At 39.1% G+C, this 25,498-nt stretch overlaps 1 protein-coding gene across 1 annotated transcript in view; it reads left to right on the forward strand.

Moving 5' to 3' along the window:
• The first annotated feature begins 24,459 nt into the window (after nt 1-24,459).
• Nucleotides 24,460-25,498, forward strand: part of KCNH8 (potassium voltage-gated channel subfamily H member 8) — a 190,078-nt gene continuing 189,039 nt past the window's right edge. The window contains exon 1 of the mRNA XM_063303872.1: nt 24,460-24,634. Coding sequence (XP_063159942.1) covers nt 24,559-24,634 — 76 coding nt within the window. The 5' untranslated portion in view covers nt 24,460-24,558. The remainder of the gene's footprint in view (nt 24,635-25,498) is intronic.

A 25,498-nucleotide genomic window follows, 5' to 3' on the forward strand; every position in this document is an offset into this window, starting at 1 on the left:
ATACATCTATACTTGCAGGTATCATGTTGGAGACCTTTGTATCACATCATCAAATTACATCAAGCTAAATTCAACAGCAGCAAGGTAGATGGACTCAATTATGGTAGCAGTAATTGGAAGATCTGAAGGACCAGGTTGGGGACAGATTGTCTTGGAGAAAATCTATGTCCGTGGTTGCTAAGAGTTGACACTGACTTCATAGCACATAATCAAACAGTCAAATTCAGTATTCAACCCACTTTCTTAATACCCTAATCTAATGGTTTTATTTTAGCAATAAATAAGTGTGAGTATATAAGTGTATGTGGAAAAAATTATTCCAATTTATAGATTTATTCAAAATTCAGGCATTATTTTGTATTCAGATCATAAGTTATCACACGACATTATCTTCACAGCTTATTAATGAAGACCTGTTGTTAAGTATTCCTTGAGTAGTTAAAGGTTACTTAGAGTCATAGCCACACTTGACATTAGAGCAATCAAGCCTTGCAAACAAGTGTATGTATGACCCATTGCTGATTAATTTGTTTGTCCTGATCTACCACTGACTGTACTTTCAATTTCCCAAAATATAGGTTTTACTTCTTGGCCTGCTATGTACAACTCTGTCAGTAATAGCCCGAAACTGAGCACAGAGCATTAGGAACATGAAGAGCCAAATTACTATCTAATGAAAGCAAAAGATAGCAATCAATTTAAAATTACAATCTGCCTGCATCTGCCATACTGCAGGCATTCCCATTTTAAAAGGAATTACATAATAAAAGTGCTTCTAGTACTGATGCTGCATTTACTTCCTGGAAGAAAACCTTTTGCACTTGCAAGTGAAAAAAAGATAACAGGAAGTCAACACTCAAACACTGTTTTTCACAACAAACCAAGAGGCTATCTGAGTGAAGGAAATCACTCAAGGAACAAAGATGTGGGTGATCACTTATATGCAAGAGAAGTTATTGCTTATCTGGAATACTGTATATACTTCTAGGTGTTATTTTACATTTTAGTGCAGAATAAATATTTTGTCAGAGTGAGCTTCCTGTCCAATCTCCTTTGCCACAATCATTTGTTCAGAGATCTGTAAAACTGAATGCAGTGCAGTTTCAGGTGACAAATATACTGTAACAGATAAGATTCCAAACTTTTCAGTCTACTGCAGAGTTTGTCATAGCAGGCCTTATCCTTTTGAAAAAGCTAAGCAAAGTCAACGGATTAGTACTTGGAGAGGAGATCATCAAGAAATCCCAGAACACTAGATTAGACTGGGAAGTAAAAAAAAAAAAAGCCATCCAGTATGGTTGTCTGTTAAAAAGCATCAACAAGTCCAGGTGTCATCAGGAGCATGGCTCAATGGAATTGTTACCCTTTGTATCAGCATTTAACATTTGGGAGCAACTGCCAAAAGGCTCACAAAAGTTGCTGTTTCCTCCAAAACAGGTCTATCTGTCTTTCTGTCTCACATATCCCTCTCAGATCTAACATGAAGATGCCCACCATTTTAAATTTCCCACAATACCTCAGAACCACATTCCATCTAGGTATCATGGGAAAAATTGGTATCTTGCCCACTATGGCTCACAGATGACTGTGCTGGTGCTGTTGTACTCCACTTCTAGGCCTGCTGGGATGATGCAACAATCAAGCAACCAACAGCTCTTTGAAGATCCTCCCAAATGGCACCCTATAGGTATGGGCCACAAGAGTCTATAGACACGTCATGTCCTAACAGTCAGGAACCACGCTGAGACGAGGAATAAGTCTCTAGTGATTTATTACTGCTACGTTAGACAGAAAATCCTAACAAACTGAAGAAGCGTGAGAAAACCCAGACAGATAAACCCCAAAAGTCAAGGCTGTTCTGTTCTGTGTTGTTTTGAATGACTGCTCAACTCCTCACTACTACGCATGCGTTTTCCCCCCTGGATAGGGGCCCCCTCCTGCTCACCATCAGTGCTCATGACATCTCAGGTCCATTGGTTTAATATGTATTTACCTTATCCTTATTGACCATAGCAGTATCTGAGAGTAGCTGAGTCAAGGACAGGTTCCTTCAATGTGGAAATTCAAAATGGGACAAGCAGGGATAAGAATTAATACTGCACCACCAGAATAGAAGCTATTCAATAGCAACAATCTCTGTCTTCAATCCAGCCCATATACACTTCTTCCATTAAAGTACAGTATATCAAGCAGGTTTCCATTACAGTCAATCAATATCTTGGGAGAACCATTTGGATGCAGTCAAAATGTACAATGCGTTTCACTATGTCCATGGGAAGACTTTTAAAATTGTCCTTAACAGCAATGGGTTGCTTTCATCAATTTACTTCTATGGCAAGCATAATCCTGCAGTCATGTTGTTTTTATAACATAATCCCTAAAAATAGAGGAGAGACAATTTATCATTACTGAGAGCACATCAGAAATGCATAAATAATTTATGATAGTCTGGGATATTTTAAAAGTTATTGGATAGGAATAGAAATGCAGGACTTACCATACTAACAAAGGAAGTATTGAGAAAGAGCAAATTTGAACAGGTATTGGCTGAATTTTTCCCTGAAATCCTAAAAAATGTGCAGTCATCCCTATACCTCTAAGGAATTCTGTGTGCAGTTTTCCTAGGAATGTATTTTATATCATACATGCATATTACCAGATATTTTAAAAAATATTATGTCCTCTTGAGCTTTTTTACTGAAAGGCAAAGTATAAAATTAATGCATAATTATATAATAGCTCTTCTTCTGTTACCTCAGCAGAAAGGAAACTCTACAATATACCTTTATGTTCTGATAATTTAAAAGCCCCAAGACAGTCTCATAAGCGTTATTCTATTTTCTTGGAGTGGGTAAGTATATGTATTTCTTCTGGTCTGAAGGCCATACCTTGTTATTGAGTAACAGACTGGAAGCTGTGCCCCAAAATATTGAATGGGATCAGAAGAGAAAATAAAATTGATTTTATTTCCTTTCTATTAAATATAGCTCATGTTACAGCTATGCTGTTTTTTGAAGGGAGTTTTGATCAATGCGCCCCTCAGAAGCAAAGTGAAATGGAAACTCACTTCTGATTCTTGGAGCAGGGCAATTGTACCACTTCAATTAATAATGGGCTTCTATGCATGAGTCATGAATATTAAAAGCTCCAATTACATTTATCAAATTGAAGTGGCCAGTTGATTGGCATTAGCCCCACCTTGTGTGGAAGTGAAACAAGTTGATATATGGATCATAACTGATCCACACAAGCTTGTTAATATGATTACCCTCCAATCACATATTCAGTATTTTCTGTCTTTTGTCATATAAAAAAAAAACATTTTGGTAAATTCTGGAGGGCTTTGGAATTGCAGTTCAAGCTTTTGGTGACTGCATTAGGCCCTGGGGATTTATTTTGTGCAGGGATGGGAAAACTGCACTCTGTAGGCCACAACTAGGCCCTAGTGTCCAGGGCAGCCTTAGTTCATATTGCTGAACTTTAACAAAAAGACTGAATTTGGGGAACGTCAGAATAGGAGGTAGCATTGTTCCACCTTCTAGGGCACCAGTGCAAAGAATAACAACTCATTTTATTTCTTCTAAATAATACTTACCAGAGTGCCATACAAAGACAACTAGTAGCTCCCATGTTATTGAACAAATTTACTATGCGTGATGCATTGAAGGATAAAATAATGACCTCGTGGAAATGTCCAGAGGTAGATTTCGCATTCTATATTAAAGCTTAGAACAATACTGTACATACCATCAGTAGACCATTTGTTGTTCAAAATTCAGTAATCAGGTAATATATGGGAAGTTGGAGGATAAACCAAGGAAAAAAATTGATTAGCTGAAATGCTGGCCAATTGCTTGCCCACTTCTTACATTATTGATGAATGAAAGCTACAGACAGCTTAAAAGACAGTCACAGCAGTGGTGAGCTCATCTGTAGTTTGAACAAGCAAGGCCTGTTAACTCCATCTCAGTTGTGAAGGCCCTGTTCTCACCTTACCCGCACTTACATTGTGTTTACACATTACATTTTAGTATCTGTAAGACACAAAAAGCACACTAGATGGTAGTCTTGTCACACTGGCAATCCTAACTCTGCTTTCCTTCTAAATTCCACAAAAGTGCCACCTTGAAGAACGTCTTCAATTTATTCATAAAATCAGCATGACAGTTATAACACTACTAGAAAACAGTATTCTCAACTGGAACAGAAATGCATGATGATTTTCTAATTGCTAACTTGAAGCAGCTGATTCCCCTGAATCTTCCTTATCCTGTGATCATTGCAGCAATGGTTATTCTTCCTTTGTTTATTTCTTAATGAAAAGGTTTAATAAAGGCGTTTGGAGCTATACTATGTCCAGCATTCATTTATACTCATGTTGGAATTGTCAAATGTCTCTTTTTTAACTCAGGCTTTCATTTCTGCAGTGCTGGAATTCAATCACATCAGATGATCCACACATCTATGTTTGGCAAAAAAGAGTTTAATTCTGATGTATCCTTCAAGCATCTTAGAAAACAAGTAATCAAGGGAGAGATCTTTGAGCTTAATATGGCCCATCTAGAGTTTTTAAGAGATGTGGTGAAACTAAATATGCTCCTGCAGACAACAAGGATTTCTTTAAGGGCTGATTCAATTCCTTTCGAGGTACAGTGACCATACGTCCTTTATTATAAAGGACAGTCCTTTACTTCAGAAAGTTGTCCTTTAGATTTATTTAATTTAATTATTTATTTTCTTGGTTTTGCTTTTGAATTTTCCTTTGTAAAGCGAAATTATAAACATAAACAATTAAAATATTTTATTCTTATGAACCTTTTTGCCCTTTTTTCAGGTTTGTCCTTTATTTTTCCCAAGAAAATATGGTCACTGTATTTTTGGGTGTTTATTGGGACTCCTCTCTGATGCAGGCAGAGCCAAACTTAGCAGCAAATGAAGACAGATCAAAGGCAGATAGGGCCATTTTATTTTTCTTTGTTATTCCTTTTTCCTTTTCTTTTTCTTTTCCTGTTTCTGCCAGTAAGTGTAATGCCCAGTAATCAGAATAAAAGTTCTACATTACAGGTAAATTGTAATCTCGTTAGAAACCACCCAGAATTTAAGAAGTTATTCGGTATTTATTTCTATTCTGTTTTTTTCATTATTAAAAGCAATTCCGCAGTGGGCACTCAAGAGGTACCATCCTGAAAAAGGCTCATCAATCAAAGGAGCTAAGGAAAAATTACATTTCTACTGATCAAAATTCATAGCTGATTATTCAAAGACTGTAGGTACAATATATAAAAGGGAAGAAGGAATAACTAGTGCCAAATTACATTTGAATATAGTATCAAAGAAATTCAAATTGTGTTATTATGTATATCAATAGGTCATCAGGGTAAGGAAAATGATTTGGACTGCTGAGCACATTTAGAATTTAAGAGCTGAATACTGTCCCAGAATAGCAGCCTTGGGGAGTGGCTTGCCTTTATATAAAATGGCTGCTGTGGTGACCCTGGCCAGTCCCAGTAGCCACCTATTGTCATACTCCCTGATCAAATGTTCCCAGAACATCTGATTGGACTTGCATGCAAATACAATGTTTTTCAATGATAATATTTGGATTTCTATCCCATCTTTCTGCCCAAGGGCACTCAAGGTCATTAACCCTAAATAAAGAAGTAAATAATGAATGAATAAACATAAATTAAAAATAATTTGATTGATTGATTGATTGATTTAAATGACTTATAGGGCTTCCCATCTCAATTTAGGGAAAACTAAGAAAAACAGTTTAAACTGAAAAAAGCAGTTAAAATGGTCATAAACTAGATCAAACTAAAAAGAGTCCAGCATGATTCCCTTCCTAAAAGCAGAATGAGTGGGAGCAACAGGAAGATGGCCTTCTCCCCATGCCTGTCAAGGTGCCTGATGGCATCTTTCTGAGGACATCTCCTGTGATCTTGAATAGCTGGACAGGTTTGTACTGAGATAGATGGTCCCTTAAATAATTGAGGATCCTCATAACAATGTAGCTGTCTGACAGACTTTAAGCGACATACAAGTCAACATTTCTTTTCCTGAAGTCATTATTTCATTTCCTAACTAGTAGCTAAATTGTAAATTCAACAGCAATGTTTTATTTCTCAGCTTTATACTTAAAATGCATACTACTAACAACAACAACAATAATATAATGTTAATACCATGCAAGCATGAACAAAAATAAGTAATTCCAGTCAAATATTATACACACCAAGGAAAGCATTGCTGTCTCTGCACTAGTTCCTTTAGTAATCTCTGGAGAATTAAGAAAAAATAAAACCATTACTTAGAATGGAAGGTAGCTAGTGAATTAGAAAGTCTTAAGAAGCATATTTATCAAAATTAAGAGTAAATTGCTGTAGTCCTTCGGTGTGTGAGATATTTTTGTGTTTCTTAAGTAACTAGCCTGAAAGGCTCACATAATTATATTATGTTCAGATGAACTCTTCATTCTCCAGGGTGATAAAATCAGAGTTTTTAAAATGCACTAAAGAAGGAAGGAGATATTGTATGTTTTAGGCTTCTTGGTTTAATGAAATGCCCATCTAAGTGGCAGGGTCTAGCTGATCTTGGCTAATCTAAAAATAAAAAAATAAAAATGTGTAGTGTTTGAATAAATGACCCCTAAGAAATAGCAGAGCTGTAGGCTAGACTAGAAAGTTTAAAAGTCATCCTTGAATAAAGTAATGGCAAATTATTTCCATTCTGTTGCCAGAAAAGCCACATATATGTGTCCATGAGGGACCAGGAATTGAGCTTGACTTGAAGGTGGCTTTCCTTTACCCTGCCACTATGAAATGAGTGGTCTTTCCAGAAATCAAACAAGAAAATTGATGGTGATGAGAAATATAAGCTGAGAGAGGCAGTTTTCCACCTCAGTATTTTTCTGAATAAATCTGTGCCTCCAAAACTTCCATTCAGTTAATTCATTCACTGATATCCCACCTTTCATCCAGAGGGAAAAAAGAATATTCCCTGTTCTCTGGTTTTTCCCATAAGAACAGCCTTAGCCAAAGTGACTGAGCCCAAAGTCACCCTGTAAGCTTTCATTGTTCAATGTGGACCTGGACCTCAATCCTAACCCAGCACTTTAAGCACTACACCACCTGGATTCTCCAGTTCAACCGTAGAAGTGAAGTTATGGGAAATCTATTAGGGTTTTAAGAGCAAAGTACTTCTTGCGTTTGAAATAGCTTCTAAATCATTTTGAAAAGTTAACATGTATTACTGCATCATTAATTTGTCATATATAATGGCATTAAAACTGTATAGGAATGACAAGGCAGTTTTAGTGAATATCATGAAAACTGCAATAGCACTTTCTCTTACAAAGCATAAACTCATACAGAAGCCTGCCTCACTCTCCAACATGCACAGAAGTGTAAGAACAAGCAACCCAACAGGACAGCAAGGCAAATGGAAGGAGCACATGAAGCAAAAGAATGGTAACTTCTTCAAGGAAAAGGGTGGTATTATTACTATTACTATTACTATTACTATTACTATTACTATTACTATTACTATTACTATTACTATTACTATTACTCAAAGGAAAGGTCAGGAAACTTTGAATAACATGCAATTTGAACCCCATCATTGTATTCAAGGAAGATGGTTAGAACTGCAACTCAGGACATGCTTTCCAATTTCATTTTTTAAATTAGGGGTTCAGCAAAGGTCTATCTGGAAGATAGATACGGACACATTGGTACATTTATTGGTAACTTGCAATAGAGCACAAAGATTTCTGACTCCCATTTGTTTAACTATATTCTCAACTAAATGGTAGCCCAGGCTCAACTCTTGGCTAGACTGCACTGCAAAGGTCTATGGGGCCACTAAAGGGCAGCAGAATTACAGCAAACTCTATATTGAAATGAAGCAAGCTTGAATTGCACACACCTCTCTATAGAAGGCCTCACAGCTGACAATGCATACTGTATCAGAACAAAAGCCATGAGGTCAGAGGAACTGCCTGAAGAGCTCAGAGACAGGATTATTGCAAGGCACAGATCTGGGGAAGGCTACAAAAAAAATTCTGCTGCACTGAAGGTTCCCAAGAGCACAGTGGCCTCCATAATTCTCAAATGGAAGAAGTTTGGCACAACCAGGACTCTTCCAAGAGCTGGTCGCCCGGCGAAACTGAGCAATCGGGGGAGAAGAGCCTTAGTAAGAGAGGTGACCAAGAACCCGATGGTCACTCAGACTGAGCTCCAGAGATCCTGTGTGGAGATGGGACAAAGTTCCAGAAGGACAACTGCAGCCCTCCACCGATCTGGGCTTTATAGCATTGTGGCCAGACAGAAGCCTCTCCTCAGTGCAAAACACATGAAAGCCTGTTTGGAGTTTGCAAAAAAGCACCTGAAGGACTCTCAGACTGTGAGGAACAAGATTCTCTGGTCTGATGAAACCCAGATTGAACTGTGTGGCCTCAATTCTAAACATTATGTCTGGAGGACACCAGGCACCACTCATCACCTGCCCAATACCATCCCAACAGTGAAGCATGGTGGTGGCAGAGTCATGCTGTCTGGGTGTTTTTTAGCAGCAGGGACTGGGAGACTGGTCAGGGTTGAGGGAAAGCTGAATGGACCAAAGTACAGAGATATCCTCAATGAAAACATGTTCCACAGTGCTCAGGACCTCAGACTGGGCCGAAGGTTCACCTTCCAGCATGACAACGATCCTAAGCACACAGCCAAGACAACACAGGAATGGCTTAGAGACAACTCTGTGAATGTCCTAGAGTGGCCCAGCCAGAACCCTGACTCGAACCTTATTGAACGTCTCTGGAAAGACCTGAAAATGGCTATCCACCGACGTTCCCCATCCAACCTGATTGAGCTTGAGAGGATTTGCAAAGAAGAATGGCAGAAAATCCCCCAATCCAGGTGTGCAAAGCTTGTCGTGTCATACTGAAAAAGACTCGAGGCTGTAATTGCTGCCAAAGGTGCTTCAATAAAGTACTGAGTAAAGGGTCTCAATACTTACGTACATGTGATATTTCAGTTTTTCCTTTTTAATAAATTTACAGATATTTCTAAAATTCTGTTTTCACTTTGTCATTATGGGGTACTGAGTGTAGATTAATGAGAAAAAAAATGAATTTGAACGACTGTAGTATCAGGCTGCAACATAACAAAATTGAAAAAACTGAAGGGGGTCTGAATACCTTCTAAATGCACTGTATATATATATATACACACAGAGATTTTTTACATAGGTAAAAGAGAAACATGAAAATATATAAAGAAAAATTATGAAAAAGAGAAAGGATAAAAGAAAAAATCAAGGAAACAGTAGAGATAGGGAAAAAAAGGAAAAGATATATAAAGAAGTGACTTCCAATCTTCTTTCCAGCAGTTACAGACAAATTGAGGTGCTCTCTGAGCTTGGTTGTTTGCTTGAAGATGTTTCATTACCCAACTAGGTAACATCATCAGTGCGAGTGAGTGTGGTGTTTGCTCTCTATTTATATACAGTAGCTTGCCAGTGTTGGTGGGGGTGTGGTTTTTTCCCTTGGTAGTTCCTTGATTAGTTGCTTGATTTCCTGGGAGCAAACCCCACCCTCACTCACACTGACGATGTTACCTAGTCGGGTAATGAAACATCTGCAAGCAAACAACCAAGCTCAGAGAGCATCAAGACTCCACAGCCAACCCTGAGCTACTGTACATATATTCTCTTCTATTGTTCATGATTCAGCGGTTCACTGAAGGACATTTTTAAAACATACAACTCTAAATACAATTGTAATCCATCTATGTACAAAAGTGGAATCAGAATGAAAGTGCTATCTATGGCTACAAATAGTTTTATTATATTAAAGGAAGAGGCCGTTATTATCTCTGTATCATAGCATTAATGTGTTAGAAAGAGAACCTTCTTGAGACTGATTTTGTATTTCAAACTTCCAAGAACGTGACAAAAGATAATGGCAACAATACAGTCATTGTTCTAGACTCATCTTTTCTCCTCTGAGAAGGTGAGTTGCTTGCCCACGTATATAGCGGTACTTAATAAATAATAAGGAATGGGAAATCATGAAAGAAAGTGGTATAAAAATAGATAAATACTAAGAGGGTACTAAGGAACCCTTCCATTTAGTATTTTACATTTAATGGATGCTAATGCAGAAGGTCTGAACCAGAGAACAACAGGAAAAATTTGCATTTTTAGACTATCACCTTGGGATTATCCTTGGAATAATCCATAGAATAGTGATATGAACTTTCCACACCTGGAAAATTCAATATATGGAAACTTACCGAAAATTAACTTATACTGTTAATCATGTTTGTTGGGTGAGGCTGAGAGCAGAGCTCCATTCTATTAGCGAAACTTCTGTAAATAGGAAACAATTCAATAAAACCAATTGATGTTCATATTGAAATAGGTTTATTTGTTAAATTACCTACAAGGAAATAACTCGCCCTGCTTCTTTTCCTAGATTTCTGACCTAAACTGATGCAGGTAGATAATAGCTTTTAATGTTTCTGGAGCAATCATTTTGAAGTGAACCACCACAACACACTAAATGGGAAATTCTACTGCCAAGTTAGTTTTTCTGTTTAATTGCTAGTGTTCTGTAGTTCTTTACCTCCAACCAAAGACAGATTTCGTTCCTGACAAATTCTTACAGACCTTGTGGGGGGAAGAAATTGAAAAATCTACGCTACAGAAGGATGTTTTTAGAGGTAAATAGCGGTGGCGCTGCGGGTTAAACCGCTGAGCTGTCGATCGGAAGGTCGGCGGTTCGAAACCGCGCGGCGGGGTGAGCTCCCGTTGCTAGTCCCGGCTCCTGCTCACCTAGCAGTTCGAAAACATGCAAATGTGAGTAGATTAATTGGTACCGCTTCGGCGGGAAGGTAACGGCGTTCCGTGAGTCATGCTGGCCACATGACCATGGACGGGTCCTTAGGGACAACGCCGGCTCCAAGGCTTAGAAACGGAGATGAGCACCGCCCCCTAGAGTCGGACACGACTGGACTTACGTCAAGGGAAACCTTTACCTTTACCTAGCTACGTCTATATCTGGAACCCTGCTTAGTTGCTTCTATGTGTTTATGTTTTGAGTTGTCTGCTAAACATATTCTAGCTATGTGTCACTATCTAAAATTACAGGGGAAGCCCTGATTGCATTGAGTAATATTTTTGCATGGAAAGTTATTCCATGACCTTGTTTTTTCCATTTAAGAGTAGTGCAATTATAGAACATCTTCTGGTCAAATAACTGAAGTTTCTGTGCTGAACTGTTACTGTCAAAGTGGAAAGTGTTCTCTAAAGGAAGCTTGAAGAAGGTTTTTGTCATTTCATTATTCTAGATTTCAGAGCTCTGCATCATAAATCATACCCATGTAATTTCAAATAGCGAAGCATTCAGTGACCCACATCCAGCAGACTCAAGTTTGCATTAACTAAGTAATGGAGCAATGTAAGCGCTGATAATGCATTGTTCATGTTATATGTTTTCAGAATCAAAACATGGTATTCTTTTACAAATTTAAAATGTGTCATGACTGATGATTAACCAATTGGAAGAAAAGGCACAATCTAACCAAAGTGGAACTTACTTAAAACCTAATGGACTGGACAGCTGAACACATTAATTTGCTCCTATTTATTTCAAACAGCAGACCCTAAATGTAAAGTATTTAGGAATAAACACCAACTGATTTATGTCTGAATAAATACATATAAAGGGTTGTTGTTGTTGCGGTTGTTAAAGTCTCCCCTGATTTCAGCTCAACTCCTGTTAGATTTTTGGAAGTGATTTTCTATTGTTATATTCTGGAATTTTTGTTTTACTTCTTATTCTAATCTACAACCAAAGAATTTCCTGGTGGTCTCCCATCCTAGTACTAATCAGGCATGATCCTGTTTATTTTTCTGAAATTATCCAAGGTTGTTTCAGTTGCATGCTTAATTTCATTAGTAATAACTTGGCTAATTTTTAGCATTCTACGATCAATTTTATATGGTAAACAAAGTCCAGTATCCTTTTTTTTATAAGAACTTTATTAGAGTTTAGAATTTCAAAGTACAGTTAAAATACAAAGAATAGAAAAGCTAGAATACAGAACTGAAAGAAAAAAAATAAAAACTAAAAAGCGCAGAAATAGCCAGAAAAAATAAGAGAAAGGTGACTTCTAACCTTCTCCAACACAGATATACAGTAAATGCATATTATATTAAGTCAATCTCTTACTCTTAGTTAAACCTTAACTAAAATTATTTCTATAAAATACTAACAATTTAATTGTCAAAACCCAAAATCAAAATTTTATCTTTTTTAGTTACAAGCATATAGTCCAAAAGTGGTTTCTATGTAGAAACAAATCCAATCATGGTATAAGTCCAATATCTTGATATACGTAAGAGCTAACGGGCTGATGCCCTAGCTATGGTTATGATTAGATTTTAGCAAGGTATGATTAATCTCGTTGCAAATGCCTGTAATTTCAGTTCCCCAGACATTTCTAGTCTATTTTTTTCCAACTGTTATTTGTTATGTCTGTAAAGAAAGTCTTGACATTTTTGCAACAAATAGCCAGAAGCTTTTCAAAAGAAACCAGTGCCCCAATCTGTCTCTTCTGATCCTTAAAGCACTGAGTAGATAAATCTTTTTAAAGTCAAGAATTTACATATCCTACTGTTCCTAGATCTGCTATATGTATATGATTAATTAAAATTGGGTTATAGAACATAATGTGCCAGGACCCAATGTGTGTTTAAGCATGTCTTTCATGCAGGTCTTCTGACTTATTACAGAAAAATAAATGAGGGAAAGTATCAATTCAAAAATATCTCAGAAGCTAGTGGACTTTTTTGGTGTGGTAGATACCAATAGTTATTGTAGTCTTTACGTTAAAGTATAGGGATAAGAATAATCTCATTTTTTTTTTGCTTTTCTTTTTTTTTTGTACATATTTGAAGAAGCCTTTTTCATTATCCTTAGCATCCTTCTCTAACCTCAGCTGTCCAAAAGTTTTTGTTCCTGACACTGCCTCTGTACTTTCAGGCTCCATTTCCTGTATAGTCCTTTTATGTCTTTAGATCTTTACTAAGTATTCTGTATAGCCACACTGGCTTTTTTTTTTTTTTTTGATCCTCCAATTTTCTCCTTATTTGAATTGTTTGCAACTGTGCTTTTAGTATGTCCTTATTTTGGAACTCCAATTGTGTCTCAATGGGAGTATCTCTTGTATCCACAGTAAGGGAGCATCTCCCTGATTTTGGAACTCCTCTTTCTCATTAGTTTTCATACCATGGGATCTTTCTTATAATTGCTTTAATGATAAGAAAATTAGCTTTTTTGAAGATAGTGTTTGACTACGCTCATTTTTTGCTTCCCTTAAAATGAAACCTCCAGAACTACTGTTTATTTATTTATTTATTTATCAAATTTGTCACTGCCCATCTCCTCCAACTGGAGGAACTCTGGGCGGTTTACAATATAAAACAATAAATATATAATAAAATTTCAATATAAAACACACTATAAAACAATTTCACATATAGTTAGATTTCCACAATGTTCCTGCGATTTCCACTTCTTCAGCTAGAATTCTCTATTGATTTGTATGAAATCAAGGATATCTTATTGTCTTCTGCATTCCTCTGTCCTCCAGAAGAGAGAGTTATCAACAAGACAAGTCATACATTTCCTGGAAGAACCATGCTTGGCAGAGTTTGTCTTCCAACAGAAGTCAGGGTAATTAAAGTCTCCCATCACTGCATCTTTATGCCTCTTTGAAAGGCCTGCAATTTGTTTTTGGAAGGCATTATTCACACCTTCTTCTTGGTTTTGCATAGGTCATAGTGGGTACCAGCAACAATATCTATTGTATTTCTTTCTCCCCTTGTTTTAAATCAGGTGCTTTTCTACAGCAGTGCCTAGTTCATTCTTTTGGAATTCTGAGCAGGAATGGATATTCTTAACATCCAGTGCAACTCCTCCCCACTTTCTATTACTTTTAACAAATTGTAGTTTCAGTTGCTATATTGCAAACATGGGAGTCATCTCACTGGGTCTCTACTACATCTAGTAAATTGTGTTTGCCTTCCTCATCCAGATATCTTTCAGTCCATTAGGTGACACAAAGCATACCACCATAGATTTCCTGTCTCCCCATAGTTTTCTTCGACTCTGTTTTGTTAACAAGGCTGATGAGTGGTGCTGTCCTAACAGTTTACTAAAAAGCAAGTGAAGGTGAAGTGATTTCCTGCCAACAGGAAAAACATCCTCAAATCATTCTCTCTAACAAGGGTGATGCTGGGGCTGGAGGTTGAAGGGACTTTTGATCTATGACTGGAGTAGTGGGCTTAAAGAACCTGATCTTCAGTGTGGGTGGGTGTTTTTTACTGCTGCATTACCAGGAACCCCGAACACACTGTGGTTCACCTGCAGAGTCTAATCCACAGGGGAGGGTGATGGAGGCTTTCCTACCCCTGTGTATCAGAGACCGGAGTGTCTCAGTAAGTGATCTTGCACAAGGTATCTTAAAGGTTAGGGTTTGATTCTGGTCACACTCTCTCCTCTTAGATTCCTTCCAGAATCTACTGATGTGCCACATGTGGAGTGAAATGGGAGGACTCTCTCATTTCAGCCAGTACCCCCACCCCCAATGCAGTGTGTCAGCCAGGGCCGCAACTAGGCGGGGGGGCAAGTGGGGCATGTGCCCCAGGCACCGCGCTGGGGGGACACCAAAATGAGTGCTGGGGGGCGCCAAAATGGGCGTGTAATCCATATTTGCCCCAGGTGACACAGTCCCTAGTTGCGGCCCTGGTGTCAGCATCTCTGTTGGCAGGTTGTGTGTGCAGGAACTGGCTGCAGTGGGAAGATTCTTCCCACAGCAGATCAGCTGGAGCCTTCTTTCATTGAACTGATACATCCTTGTCCTTTTCATCAGCTAAAATGTGGTTATTCATTGCTCCAGTACTTTGACTTTTTCTTTAAGCACTGCTATAAGCTTGCTTTACTGCAGATATATCTCTGGCTGTTTTCAGGCAGGAAGAGAAGCATGTCACAAGCACTGCAACTGATAATTGCAGATGGTCCATTCATCTTCACTTTTGCTTCTTAGAGCATTACCAGTACAAAAGCTTTTATTTTTTCTTACTCTTTTTTCAGGTTCTCAGGTTGGCTAACTACAAATTCTTGACTAAAGGCAAAATAGATAAAGGACCCTCCCTTAATTTCTCCTGGCAAAGTCCCATTGGGCTTCCCTGTTTATTCATTAACAAGTGTGCTCCTTAAAATGTGGCTGCTGTATATTCCTTTCACAGACTCTGCTTACTCAGAAAGCCATCACTCAGTCACCTACACTGTGCAAGCAGCATCTCTAAGAACATACCCCTTGCAATGAGCAACTGTTTGGGATATTACCTTTCCACTCCTCACAGCTCAGAATTATGCTTCTCTGATATGACCAGTTGCATTTGTTTTGCAAAATATTTTCAATTCCACAACCACAATAGCAAATAGGTCAAGAAGGTTGAATAATAAAATTGGATTTGTCCTTTTTGATTAATGTGTTCAAGCATTTTAACAAGTAACCATATCTTTTGATTATTTCCTTAGGAAGCAAGGCTATCCCAATTAGTTAATACTGAGTTAACATTGGTGCATACTTTAGTTTTTCATGGAAAAGTCTTTACTTTTACACTGTGAACTGTATGGATGCAGAAGCATCTCTTTGGTTTGTTCCAAAAGACTAAATCTTTGAGATATGTTCCATGTTGATAAAGATGACAGAGATGATAGAGATAGAGGTAGAGATAGAGATGACAGAGATAGAGATAGAGAAGACACATCTTTTATGCAAGCTTTTTTTTTTAAAGTATGAAATCCATATACAGATGCTTAAGATGCTTACTATCATTTTTGCCAATGTCTTCTATCCCTACCCTGACACTCTAAAGACTGAAGAATTGAGCTGAGCTTGGAGAAGTGGTAGAAGGTGCGAAAGAAGAAGAGGGTCAACCACTTCTTTGCAAGGCAGTGTAGCCTTGCCAAGAAAGGCACTGGGATGAAAGATCCCAGCATGCCTCTGGATTCTCTCAACAAGAGCACAAGGCAGCCACTGCTACTGAAGGCTCCTCAATGCTCTACTAAAGACTTTTAAGCATGTGCCTGCATGCTCAGGAGACAGTTCTGCTGGGTTAGTCCACAAGAAACTTGCCCAGACAATTCCAAGAGGACCTCAAAACAGCCGCACTGAGCCTTCAAGGGGCTGCAGCTGCTTTTCATCCAGGACAAGTGGATCCAGTGGCATGCTTTGCCTGAGTGAAGCATCTCACCAAACTGCCTTCTCAGGCCTGTTAAAATGCATACAAAAAGCAGAGATGAGATAAAGATTTGTAGTAACATAAACTATATTACAAAAGAATAGATACAAAATGCATTTAAAGAAAATTACAGCTTTATATTGGGTAGGCTTAACATATCAAGAAAAATTAAATACCTTAAGACTCTTCTAAAGAAAACTTTAGTTTGAAAATCCTTCCCTGCACCCTCTAGTAACATCATTATAGTACTACCCCACCCATCATGTCCCTGACAATGATAACACCATTCAGAACAGCAACAATGAAAATTGTCCCTTCTAAAGAGACGATCAGCCTTATGCAGCTTTTGTTTTGTTTTGTCAAGCTATAGCTTGTTTTTTATTTTATATCTCACAGAGATGAAGGTTGTTTCTTCTGTTTAACTGCAAGGGTGGGAATAGCTATGAATCATCTCCTTGAACCATGGTTAAGTCTTCTTGGGTCATCTTATCTCCCACAGGGACCTATCACCTCAATATTTTGGGCTATTAACATCTTCTGTCAAGTTAGGCTCCACTTACAGAAATGCATACAAGTTACAGATATTCTGGAAAAGGAGCATGTATTTTTAATACTGCTAATAGCAACAACCTTGATCTCATCATCTAACCTGAGCTATACTCCATATCCTTGTTTCTTTGGAGAGTGCCATATCCTTTTGGTTTGAAGGACAAGGAGATGAAACAGTCAAGCACCTTTTTCATTTCAGTTTTAATTGGAAGGCATATTCCTCCCCAGATACATGTAGGAGTGCCCTACAGGTAACTACTGAAAGGGGAATAATAATACTTATTAAAAATTTTCCTAGCTGCTGGGGAGAATACAAGAAGCAGACTGATTACCTTCATTCTTCAACTATTAATGGATGAGGTTGCTGTTGAGAAGAAAACTTGGTTGATTGAAGAATCAGACCCTGAAGTGAATGCCCTTGGACTGAATGCCTTAGTTGGCCCTGGGTAGGTGACACATATAAGAACAGGATAAACTTATATAATAATATATCCTGTAGATAAAGAGAATATTAGGTTGTAAGACTCAATGGGTAAGCATATATAAATGAATAATAATGTTTAAAATATTGGAGTGCATGAGCATACATGGGCAGATGAATATGAAATTAGACTGAGTGAAAGAAAATATAATGGCAGATATTCAGGAAAGACTGGAAGAGGAATATTGTTGAAATAATGTAAACTACCTTGGGTCTAAGGTCCAAATATTAGTGACAACAAAAGAACAATAACAACAAAACACAAGCTGCAGTGTTACCTGGGACAATATTTTTCAAAGGTGTGGATGCTCATATTCAAAGAAAACTCAACCCAGGTAAGTCTGGAATCCTATGGACTGATTTTGGCAGTTACAGAGAAGGATCTTTCTCTCTTCCCAATTACAGCAGGAAAGGAAAGGCATGGGTAAGCTAAGGTAGAAGGATGTATCCTAGGATGCTAGAGATTGTGTTGGTGAGAAACTAGACCTGTTCGTCCCCACCAACCCCACCCCTGGCATAATTTTTTGTGAGAGTATACATAGGCTGTCAAAAATTCAGTTATTTTGTTGGGGAAACAAAAGATTATTTATTTATTCAGAAAATGTATATTATTTGAATGCCCTCTGAAATATATAACTCTGGGTGGCTAATGACCAGTTCACAAAAAAACTATGTTAAGAAAAAAACACTATAACTAAGCAAAGATATAGTTAAAAATAATCCAAAACAAAATGAACTGAGGCATTGTTTAACAAACTCACAATACAAACACACATATTTTGGGTTCCTCTAACATCCAGGCCCTAATGCCTGGGGGAAAAGCCAGGTCTTAATAGCCTTCCAAAAGACCAAGAGGTTTGAGGCCCTCCAAATCTCAGGAGGGAGGCTGTTTCATAGGGCAGGTACTGCAACAGAGAAGGCATAATGGCTCAGTCCTGCAGGATGACTCTGCTTAATAGAGGGGAGCATGCCCACCCAGTCAGAGTTGTTGAGATGGACAGAAGCCTTTGGAGATGGCCACTCCTGCAAGTAACTTGGACCCATGCTATGCAGAGCTTTAAAAGTGATAACCAGCATCTTGAACTGCACCTTGGAGCATATTGGAAGCCACTGCAGCTCACACAGCAGTGGTGTCACACGGACAAACTGTACAGTGCCCAAAACTTCATGTGATGAGGCATTCTGGGTCAGTTGAAGCCTCCAAGTGTTTTTCAAGAGAGCACATTGCAGTAATCCAATCAGGAAGTGACTGAGACTTGACATAACTGGTGCATAAGACAAATCTATGCAAAGGCCCCTGGTCATGGCCACAGAAGCTGTGAGTCCAGGAAGACCCTCACATTGTACACCAACTCTGTCTTAAAGAATGCTATCTCATCAAGAGTTTTGTGTGTGTGTGTGTGTGTGTGTGTGTGTGTGTGTCAGTTTTCAAGTCAGTTTTTGACTCCTGGTGACTGCCTGGACTAGTCCCTGCAGTTTTCTTGGCAAGGTTTTTCAGATATGATTTGCCATTGCCACCTTCCTAGGGGTAAGAGTGTGACTGTCTCAAGGTTACCCAGCTGGCTTTGTGCCTAAGGCAGGATTAAAACTCAGGGTCTCCTGGTTTCTAGCCTGATGCCTTAACCACCTCACCAAACTCGTTCTCTGTCAAGAGTTAAAGATGTAAAATCACCAGATCCAGGGGACCCAAAATCCCAACTCAGAAGGCTTTCAGTGGAGCTGAAGATAATGAAAGGAAAGGTCAAAGGTTTTACCAGAGAAAAGCCAGCTGTCAGCTTCACTGAGAGAAATTTGCCACCAATTTCTGTAAACCCTTCTTAATTCTAAATTAGAAAATAAGTAGGATTAGGAATAGAATAGTGCACGCATCTAAAGATCACATCATAATCTGCAAATATGTATGCTTGGAGTCACTTCAGACTGAAGTCCTGAGTTCAGAAGGAAAATGCTTTCACTTTGCAGTTTAAAAAGTAAAGCGCTTTTAAGAGCTGTATTGTTGAGACTTGAAAAGAGGGAAGAATTTAACAGTAGAATGCAGTACAATTAGTCATGCTTGTCAAATGACCCTAGGAAAAGAAACTGGTTTTTTTTATGCCTACATTATTATGTTGCTTAATACAAGGATTAAAAAAATCCAAAAAGCCCGCCTTTGTATTGAATTGTTTATCAAATCCTATGAATCCACAGGAAGTCCCAGTCACAGGCAGAATACAAATAATGGAAAGAAAAGGAAAGAAAGTGATGGGATGTGATCTGCTTTACAGCTTTCTCTTCAACCTAAATTTTTAATGTTTTGCAGGGGGGGGGAAGTATCTGAATATTAAATGATAAACTACAGACTGAAAGCTTTATGATAAGTGCTTTGTAAGTAGTACCTGCAAATTGTGTTTTTTTAAAAGTAAACATTAATGAAGCTGGACCTTCTTCTCTGTAAAGATGTGGATTTTTTTAAAAAATCACCAACTTCTACTGCTTCTTTATTTCCTATGGACTATTACAAAAATTTCTTTACCTTCTCTTGTCATAAACTGATTTTGATCCTCATGTTTCTTAATTAAAAGAGTAATTAGCCACAGCCAGACCTCCACTGAAAAAAAAGTATTATTTTAAGATAAGGATTTTTAGAAATTTATAAGTAATTCCATTAGATCTATGTTTGAGTAGATATGGAGAGAATTATACAGTAAGCTGACCGGTTTGGTTCTTTTATCATTTCTTTCACCCTAATTGAAGACTTCCTTCTGTATTACTGTGCCAAAAGACCATATTGGGATGGTCTTTTGTGTAAATACTGTAATTCCTAATTGTAGTTTATGTTGTCTATGTGGTCTGGATTCTGTGAATTAGTAGCACTAGTATATGGAGAATCTTACTTTAGTAGAAAAATAGTTTTTTATGGTAATTTTTTTAATTGTATGGCATAGCAGTTTGGTGTTCATGCTGCTTTATCTTGCTGGGAAATCCTTGTGAGGTCCAGCAGCCAAATGTGTAGACTATTTAGCCATGACAAGTCACGTTGCCCGGAGAACACCACAAGGAGGCTAGTCTACATTGCACCGAGTTGGGCTGAGAGACAGTGACTGGCCCAAGGTCACCCAGTGTCATGTTCCCATTCCGATGTTTATGGTTCCTCGTAACGTTTCACATGTCATATCTGCAGTTGCGTGCCTGCCTGGCCACGCTGGTAAATTTCCTTTGTGCTGACTTGTAATCTTCTGGAATGTATGTTTGGGTTATCTCTGCTGTTCAAGGTTACTTTCTCAGGCCGATTCTGACGGTTGCTAGCATCTGGGGTGGGTGGTTGCTATGCTAGCCTGAGGGGAGGGTTCGCAACGGGAGCAAGGCCTTTTAAGTTTGCATTTGGCGCGCTTTTGCTCATTCTCAGCTTTCTTCGTACTTTGCATACTATTCATTCAATAAATTAGTTTTCTCTAGTAACTACTGATGAGACTCCTTTTATTGGAATAGGCAATCATTACACCCAGCTGGCTTTCATGCCTAAAGCAGGACTAGAACTCACAGACTCCTGGTTTCTAGCCCAGAACCTTAATCACTAGACCAAACTGGCTCTCTGTTTTTTATGGTAATTGAATGGTATAATTTAATAAAATTATTTATATTACATCATTCCTTTTATTTATTTATTTATTTATTTAAAATAATTTTATTGAAGATTATAATTGTAATAGTAAAAACTAATACAAACTAAAAGAAAGAAAGAGAGTAGCTAGAAAGAGTAAAGTGCAAAGGAAAAGAATGTAAAGAAAAGAAAAGAATATAATAAAGAAAAAGAACATACCTAGTAACTTCCAACCTTCATCACAACAAGTATAAACAATTTTAGTAACTTTTCACCTTCTCTTAATTTACAACCAATGATCTCTTCATCCCATGTCCCATCTCTTATCTATAAACAAATCCATAAAGCATCATCATTTCAGTCCTGGTGTCAGCAAAAGTCCATTAAGGGTTGCCAGAAATAAAAACATACCCATTTTAACCTTGATCAAATAAACCAACTTTATATTCCTTCCTTTTACTTCTAACATCTTAATCTTCAGTCCATTCAAGTAACATACAACTTGATTTCATTTCTTTTTTACCCCTTCTCACAAGATTCATCCAAGCTTTAACAAACCTTCTTTATAAATCCAATATAAAAGAATTATATTTACTACATTAATTGCAATCTCAGTAAACGGGATATGGGACTGAGATGGCATTGATCATACTTTTGGATGACCTCTGGTGGGAGTGGGATTGGGGCAGTGTATCCATCCTTGCTCTTCTTGACCAATCAGTGGCCTTTGATACCATCAATCATGGTATCCTTTTGGACCAGCTTTGGGAGTTGGGGGTGGGCAGCATGGTGTTGGCTGGTTCTCCTCCTTCCTCCAGGGTTGGTTCCAGTCAGTGTTGATAGGGGGAGGGGCCCAGCCCACAGCCCCTACTTTGTGGGGTGCCGCAGGGCTTGGTTCTCTCACCCCTTTTATTTAACGTCTACATGAGGCCGCTGGGTGAGGTGATCCAGTGGTTTGGGGTAAGGTATCATCAGTATGCTGATGATACCCAGCTTTATATCTCCACCCCAGACTGTCTGAGTGATGCCATGGAGGTCCTATCTCAGTGCCTGGAGACTGTAGGGGGCTTTGACTCAACTCAAGCAAGACTGAGAGACTCTAAGTGCTTGGGCCTTCCAATGATAAGGTTTTTCCATCTTACAGGGACAGGGTGGTATGTAATCTGGGGTTCCTCTTGGACTCACGGCTCCTGCTGAAACAGCAGGTAGTAGCCATGGCTAAGAGAGCCTTTGCATACCTTTGGGTTGTGCACCAGTTGTGCCCATTCCTGGACAGGGAGGCTCTATTTGCTGTCATGCATGCCCTTGTGACCTCCTGTTTGGACTACTGCAATGCACTCTACATGCGGCTGCCCTTGAAAAGCATTTGGAAGCTTCAGCTGGTACAAAATGCAGCTGCATGAGTTGTAAATAGTGTTGGCTGTTTGGCACATGTAACATCATTGCTTCAGAGGCTGCATTGGTTGCCAATGTGTTTCCAGGTGCAATTCAAGGTGCTGTTTGTAACCTTTAAAGACCTTTGTGGCTTGGGACCGGGTTACCTGAGGGACTGTCTTTTCCCAGTTGTCTCTACCCATCCAATCCATTCCAGCAGGATGGGCAAGCTCTGGGTACCGTCAGCCATGGAATATCAGCTGGTGGGGACCAGGAGACAAGCCTTTTCTGCCATAGCACCTGCCCTCTGGTATATCCTCCCTCCTGAGATTAGAATGGCCCCAACAATATTGGCTTTTCGGAATGCCTTGAAGACCTGGCTTTGTGCCTGAACTTGAGGTCCAAAGTGTGTGAAGGGCCCCATTTCCTGGTTGTGGCACTGACAGATTTTAATATCTCTTGGCTGCTATTTGTATTTAATTTCTTTTGTACTGTTTTAATTGTTGACTGTTTTTATGACTGTTAGCTGCCCAGAGTCACTGGTTTGAGATGGGTGGCTATATAAATTGAATGAATGAATGAATGAATGAATGAATGAATGAATGAATGAATCCATCCTTCCATCCATCCATCCATCCATCCATCCCTTGATTTAGCAGACTTTGGTTTAGCAGACTTCACACTGAACAGACAAATCTGCTGGAATAGAATTTTATCTGAATTTCAAGCAATACCAGACTTCACTATTTCCAGCCTGAACCATGGTCATGTTTCCTCTTAAAATGGGTATTCACTGTTATTAGTAAAGTGGGTTTTCTCATATTCAAATGTGATTTGGGGCTCAAACAATCCCATTTCCCATTCAGCTTTAACAAATAGCCCTTCCCCCCATTTTCCTATTAAATCAAGATGCAATTATACATCAAACTGAGATGCTATGAAAAGGGCATAACTTTGTATATGCTTTGGCATGCTTTCTTATATAGGCATAATTTGCATGAGTAAAGTCTGAATCCTGGCACTACAAATGGTTTAGATGAGAAAAGTAGGACTGCTGATAATTTCTGGCAATGGAAATGTACTCTGCATATGCTCAGTAGCTTGGCTTTTATTATGTATGCAGTTGGTTTAAGTCTGAGTTTTTGATACTTACTTTATCCAAAATGTAATGATATATTTATTATTGTATTCTTATGGCCGAGGAGAAAAGAGGGTTTCTGGTAGGGTTTTATGCTGTTGGTACCAAAATAACTTAGCTGGCCTTTGGGTTCTAAACACTCAAATTTATCTATCTATCTATCTAATTTTTATTACCGCCCATTTCCCCCCCCCCCCCACAGATTTGGGGTGGGGTGGGGTATAAATGTGTTGTCAGCTTCAGGCAGAAAAATATTTTCCATGATCTTCATGAAAGATGTTTTGCCCATAATTAATAAATGAAGGAAAAATCTGTGTCACTATGATATACTGTAGCCTTTTGGGGGGCGGGGTCAATTTTTTCATTAGCATGATTTTTCAGCGTATTTCCCACCATTTGGAAATATTCAAATCCTTTCCTGTTTTCCAGGCTCTTCTACTACCTGTCTGGCTGCAACCAATAAGGAAATTATCAACAAAGGCATAATGACTGTCTACAACTCAGTTCCAGGTTCCTAGATAATGTAATTAAATACAGTTACTGTGCATCTATGCGGCTACTACATATTCTCCACTGTATTGCGAATTGTTAACTGTTAATAAATGTAAATAAAAGAGTCGTGAGGGGGGAGGACGTTTCGCCCACCGGCTCGCTCTCCTAGTGCTCCGGCCCCTCAGCCAGAGAAGCTTCTAACGCCCGCCATTTCTCCCTCCCGCCAAAACGCATTTCCTTCTCTGGCTACAGCCAATGAGTATCCCGGCAAAGCAGAGCGTGCGGCTCCTCCAGCCGCCGCCCGGGAGCGTCCGATCCCCAAGAGCCAGGGGTACTCAGGGCAAAGCGGGGGTGAGGTAGGGTTCGGTGGTTGGTTTGAGCGCGCGCGCAATCCGGTTCGCGGCGTTGGGAAGCCGGGCGCTCTCTTAGGCTTGGCGAAAGTCGGCAGGAGCGGCAGCAGCGAAAGTAGCATCCATTCCAGATGCCGGAAAGTCCGCGGCGCTCCTCCTCCTCCTCCTCCTCCTCCTCCTCCTCCTATGCCCTCCTCCGACACCAACGCGCTTGCACTTTCTTACCAACCCATTCTTCCCAGGCAAACTTTGATGGAGAATTTCACACCGTGCTGGAAAAATGCCTGTTATGAAAGGATTACTGGCACCTCAAAATACCTTCTTGGACACGATCGCGACTAGGTTTGACGGCACACGTAAGTCTCGCCCAGACAAGCCTTACCTCCTCGTAGCCAGAGGCGGGGAGCTTCTCGAGGTACAGGAAGAGAACTCTCCTTCCGTCTCTAGCCCGGCGTCCAGCTCTGGTTTGAAAAGGAGATCCACGGAATGATCGGGAAATGGCTTGGATCAAACTTTACTATTTATTTGCAAGGGGTTTCTTATCATCTTCATTCTCTTTGCGCGCTTAGAAACGTTGGCGTACACAAAAGAAACTATGATCCAAGCTAGGTCCCCTCCCCCAGTTTCCCTCACCTCCCGTCCCCCACCTGAGAGCCGGTCTTAGATACAGCGTGTTTAATCTGCCTCTAAGTATGGTATATTGGGCATGGGAGAGGGACAAACGAGCAGACTTGAATTGCGGAATGTAGACTTGATTTTTTAAAGAAAAATCTCTTAAAAGATTAATTCTTAGAAACCAGGTTTTATATTGGCTAGACAGCTGTTGTCTGAGCTCTGAATGAAGTCTGTATCCGTCCGCTTAATGAAGGGGTTTATTATGGCAGTGGGAGAGAAAGAAAGGAATGGTAAACGTTCAGGACCCTGGACAGTTCCAGTCATGCTCACCCGAATTCTAAACCTAGACTTATCTTTGCCAGGCTTGTTTGCATCTGTTTAATGTTCCAGCTGTTCCTAGAGTTTATGTTAACGAGTTAGAAGACAATTTCCCTTACGTTCTGAGCACACACATGCTGTTCAGTTAATCCCTGTTCAATGGCTTCTTTTTGATAAATTGTATTCACAAAGAAGGTGTGTGCTTGTTTGTTTGTGTCTGAATAATTGGACACATGCACAAGCATACATGAACATGCACACACAACATTTGAAAGGTTATATTTACG

This window comes from Candoia aspera, chromosome 4 (assembly GCF_035149785.1).
Source record: "Candoia aspera isolate rCanAsp1 chromosome 4, rCanAsp1.hap2, whole genome shotgun sequence".
Taxonomy (NCBI): Eukaryota; Metazoa; Chordata; class Lepidosauria; order Squamata; family Boidae; genus Candoia; species Candoia aspera.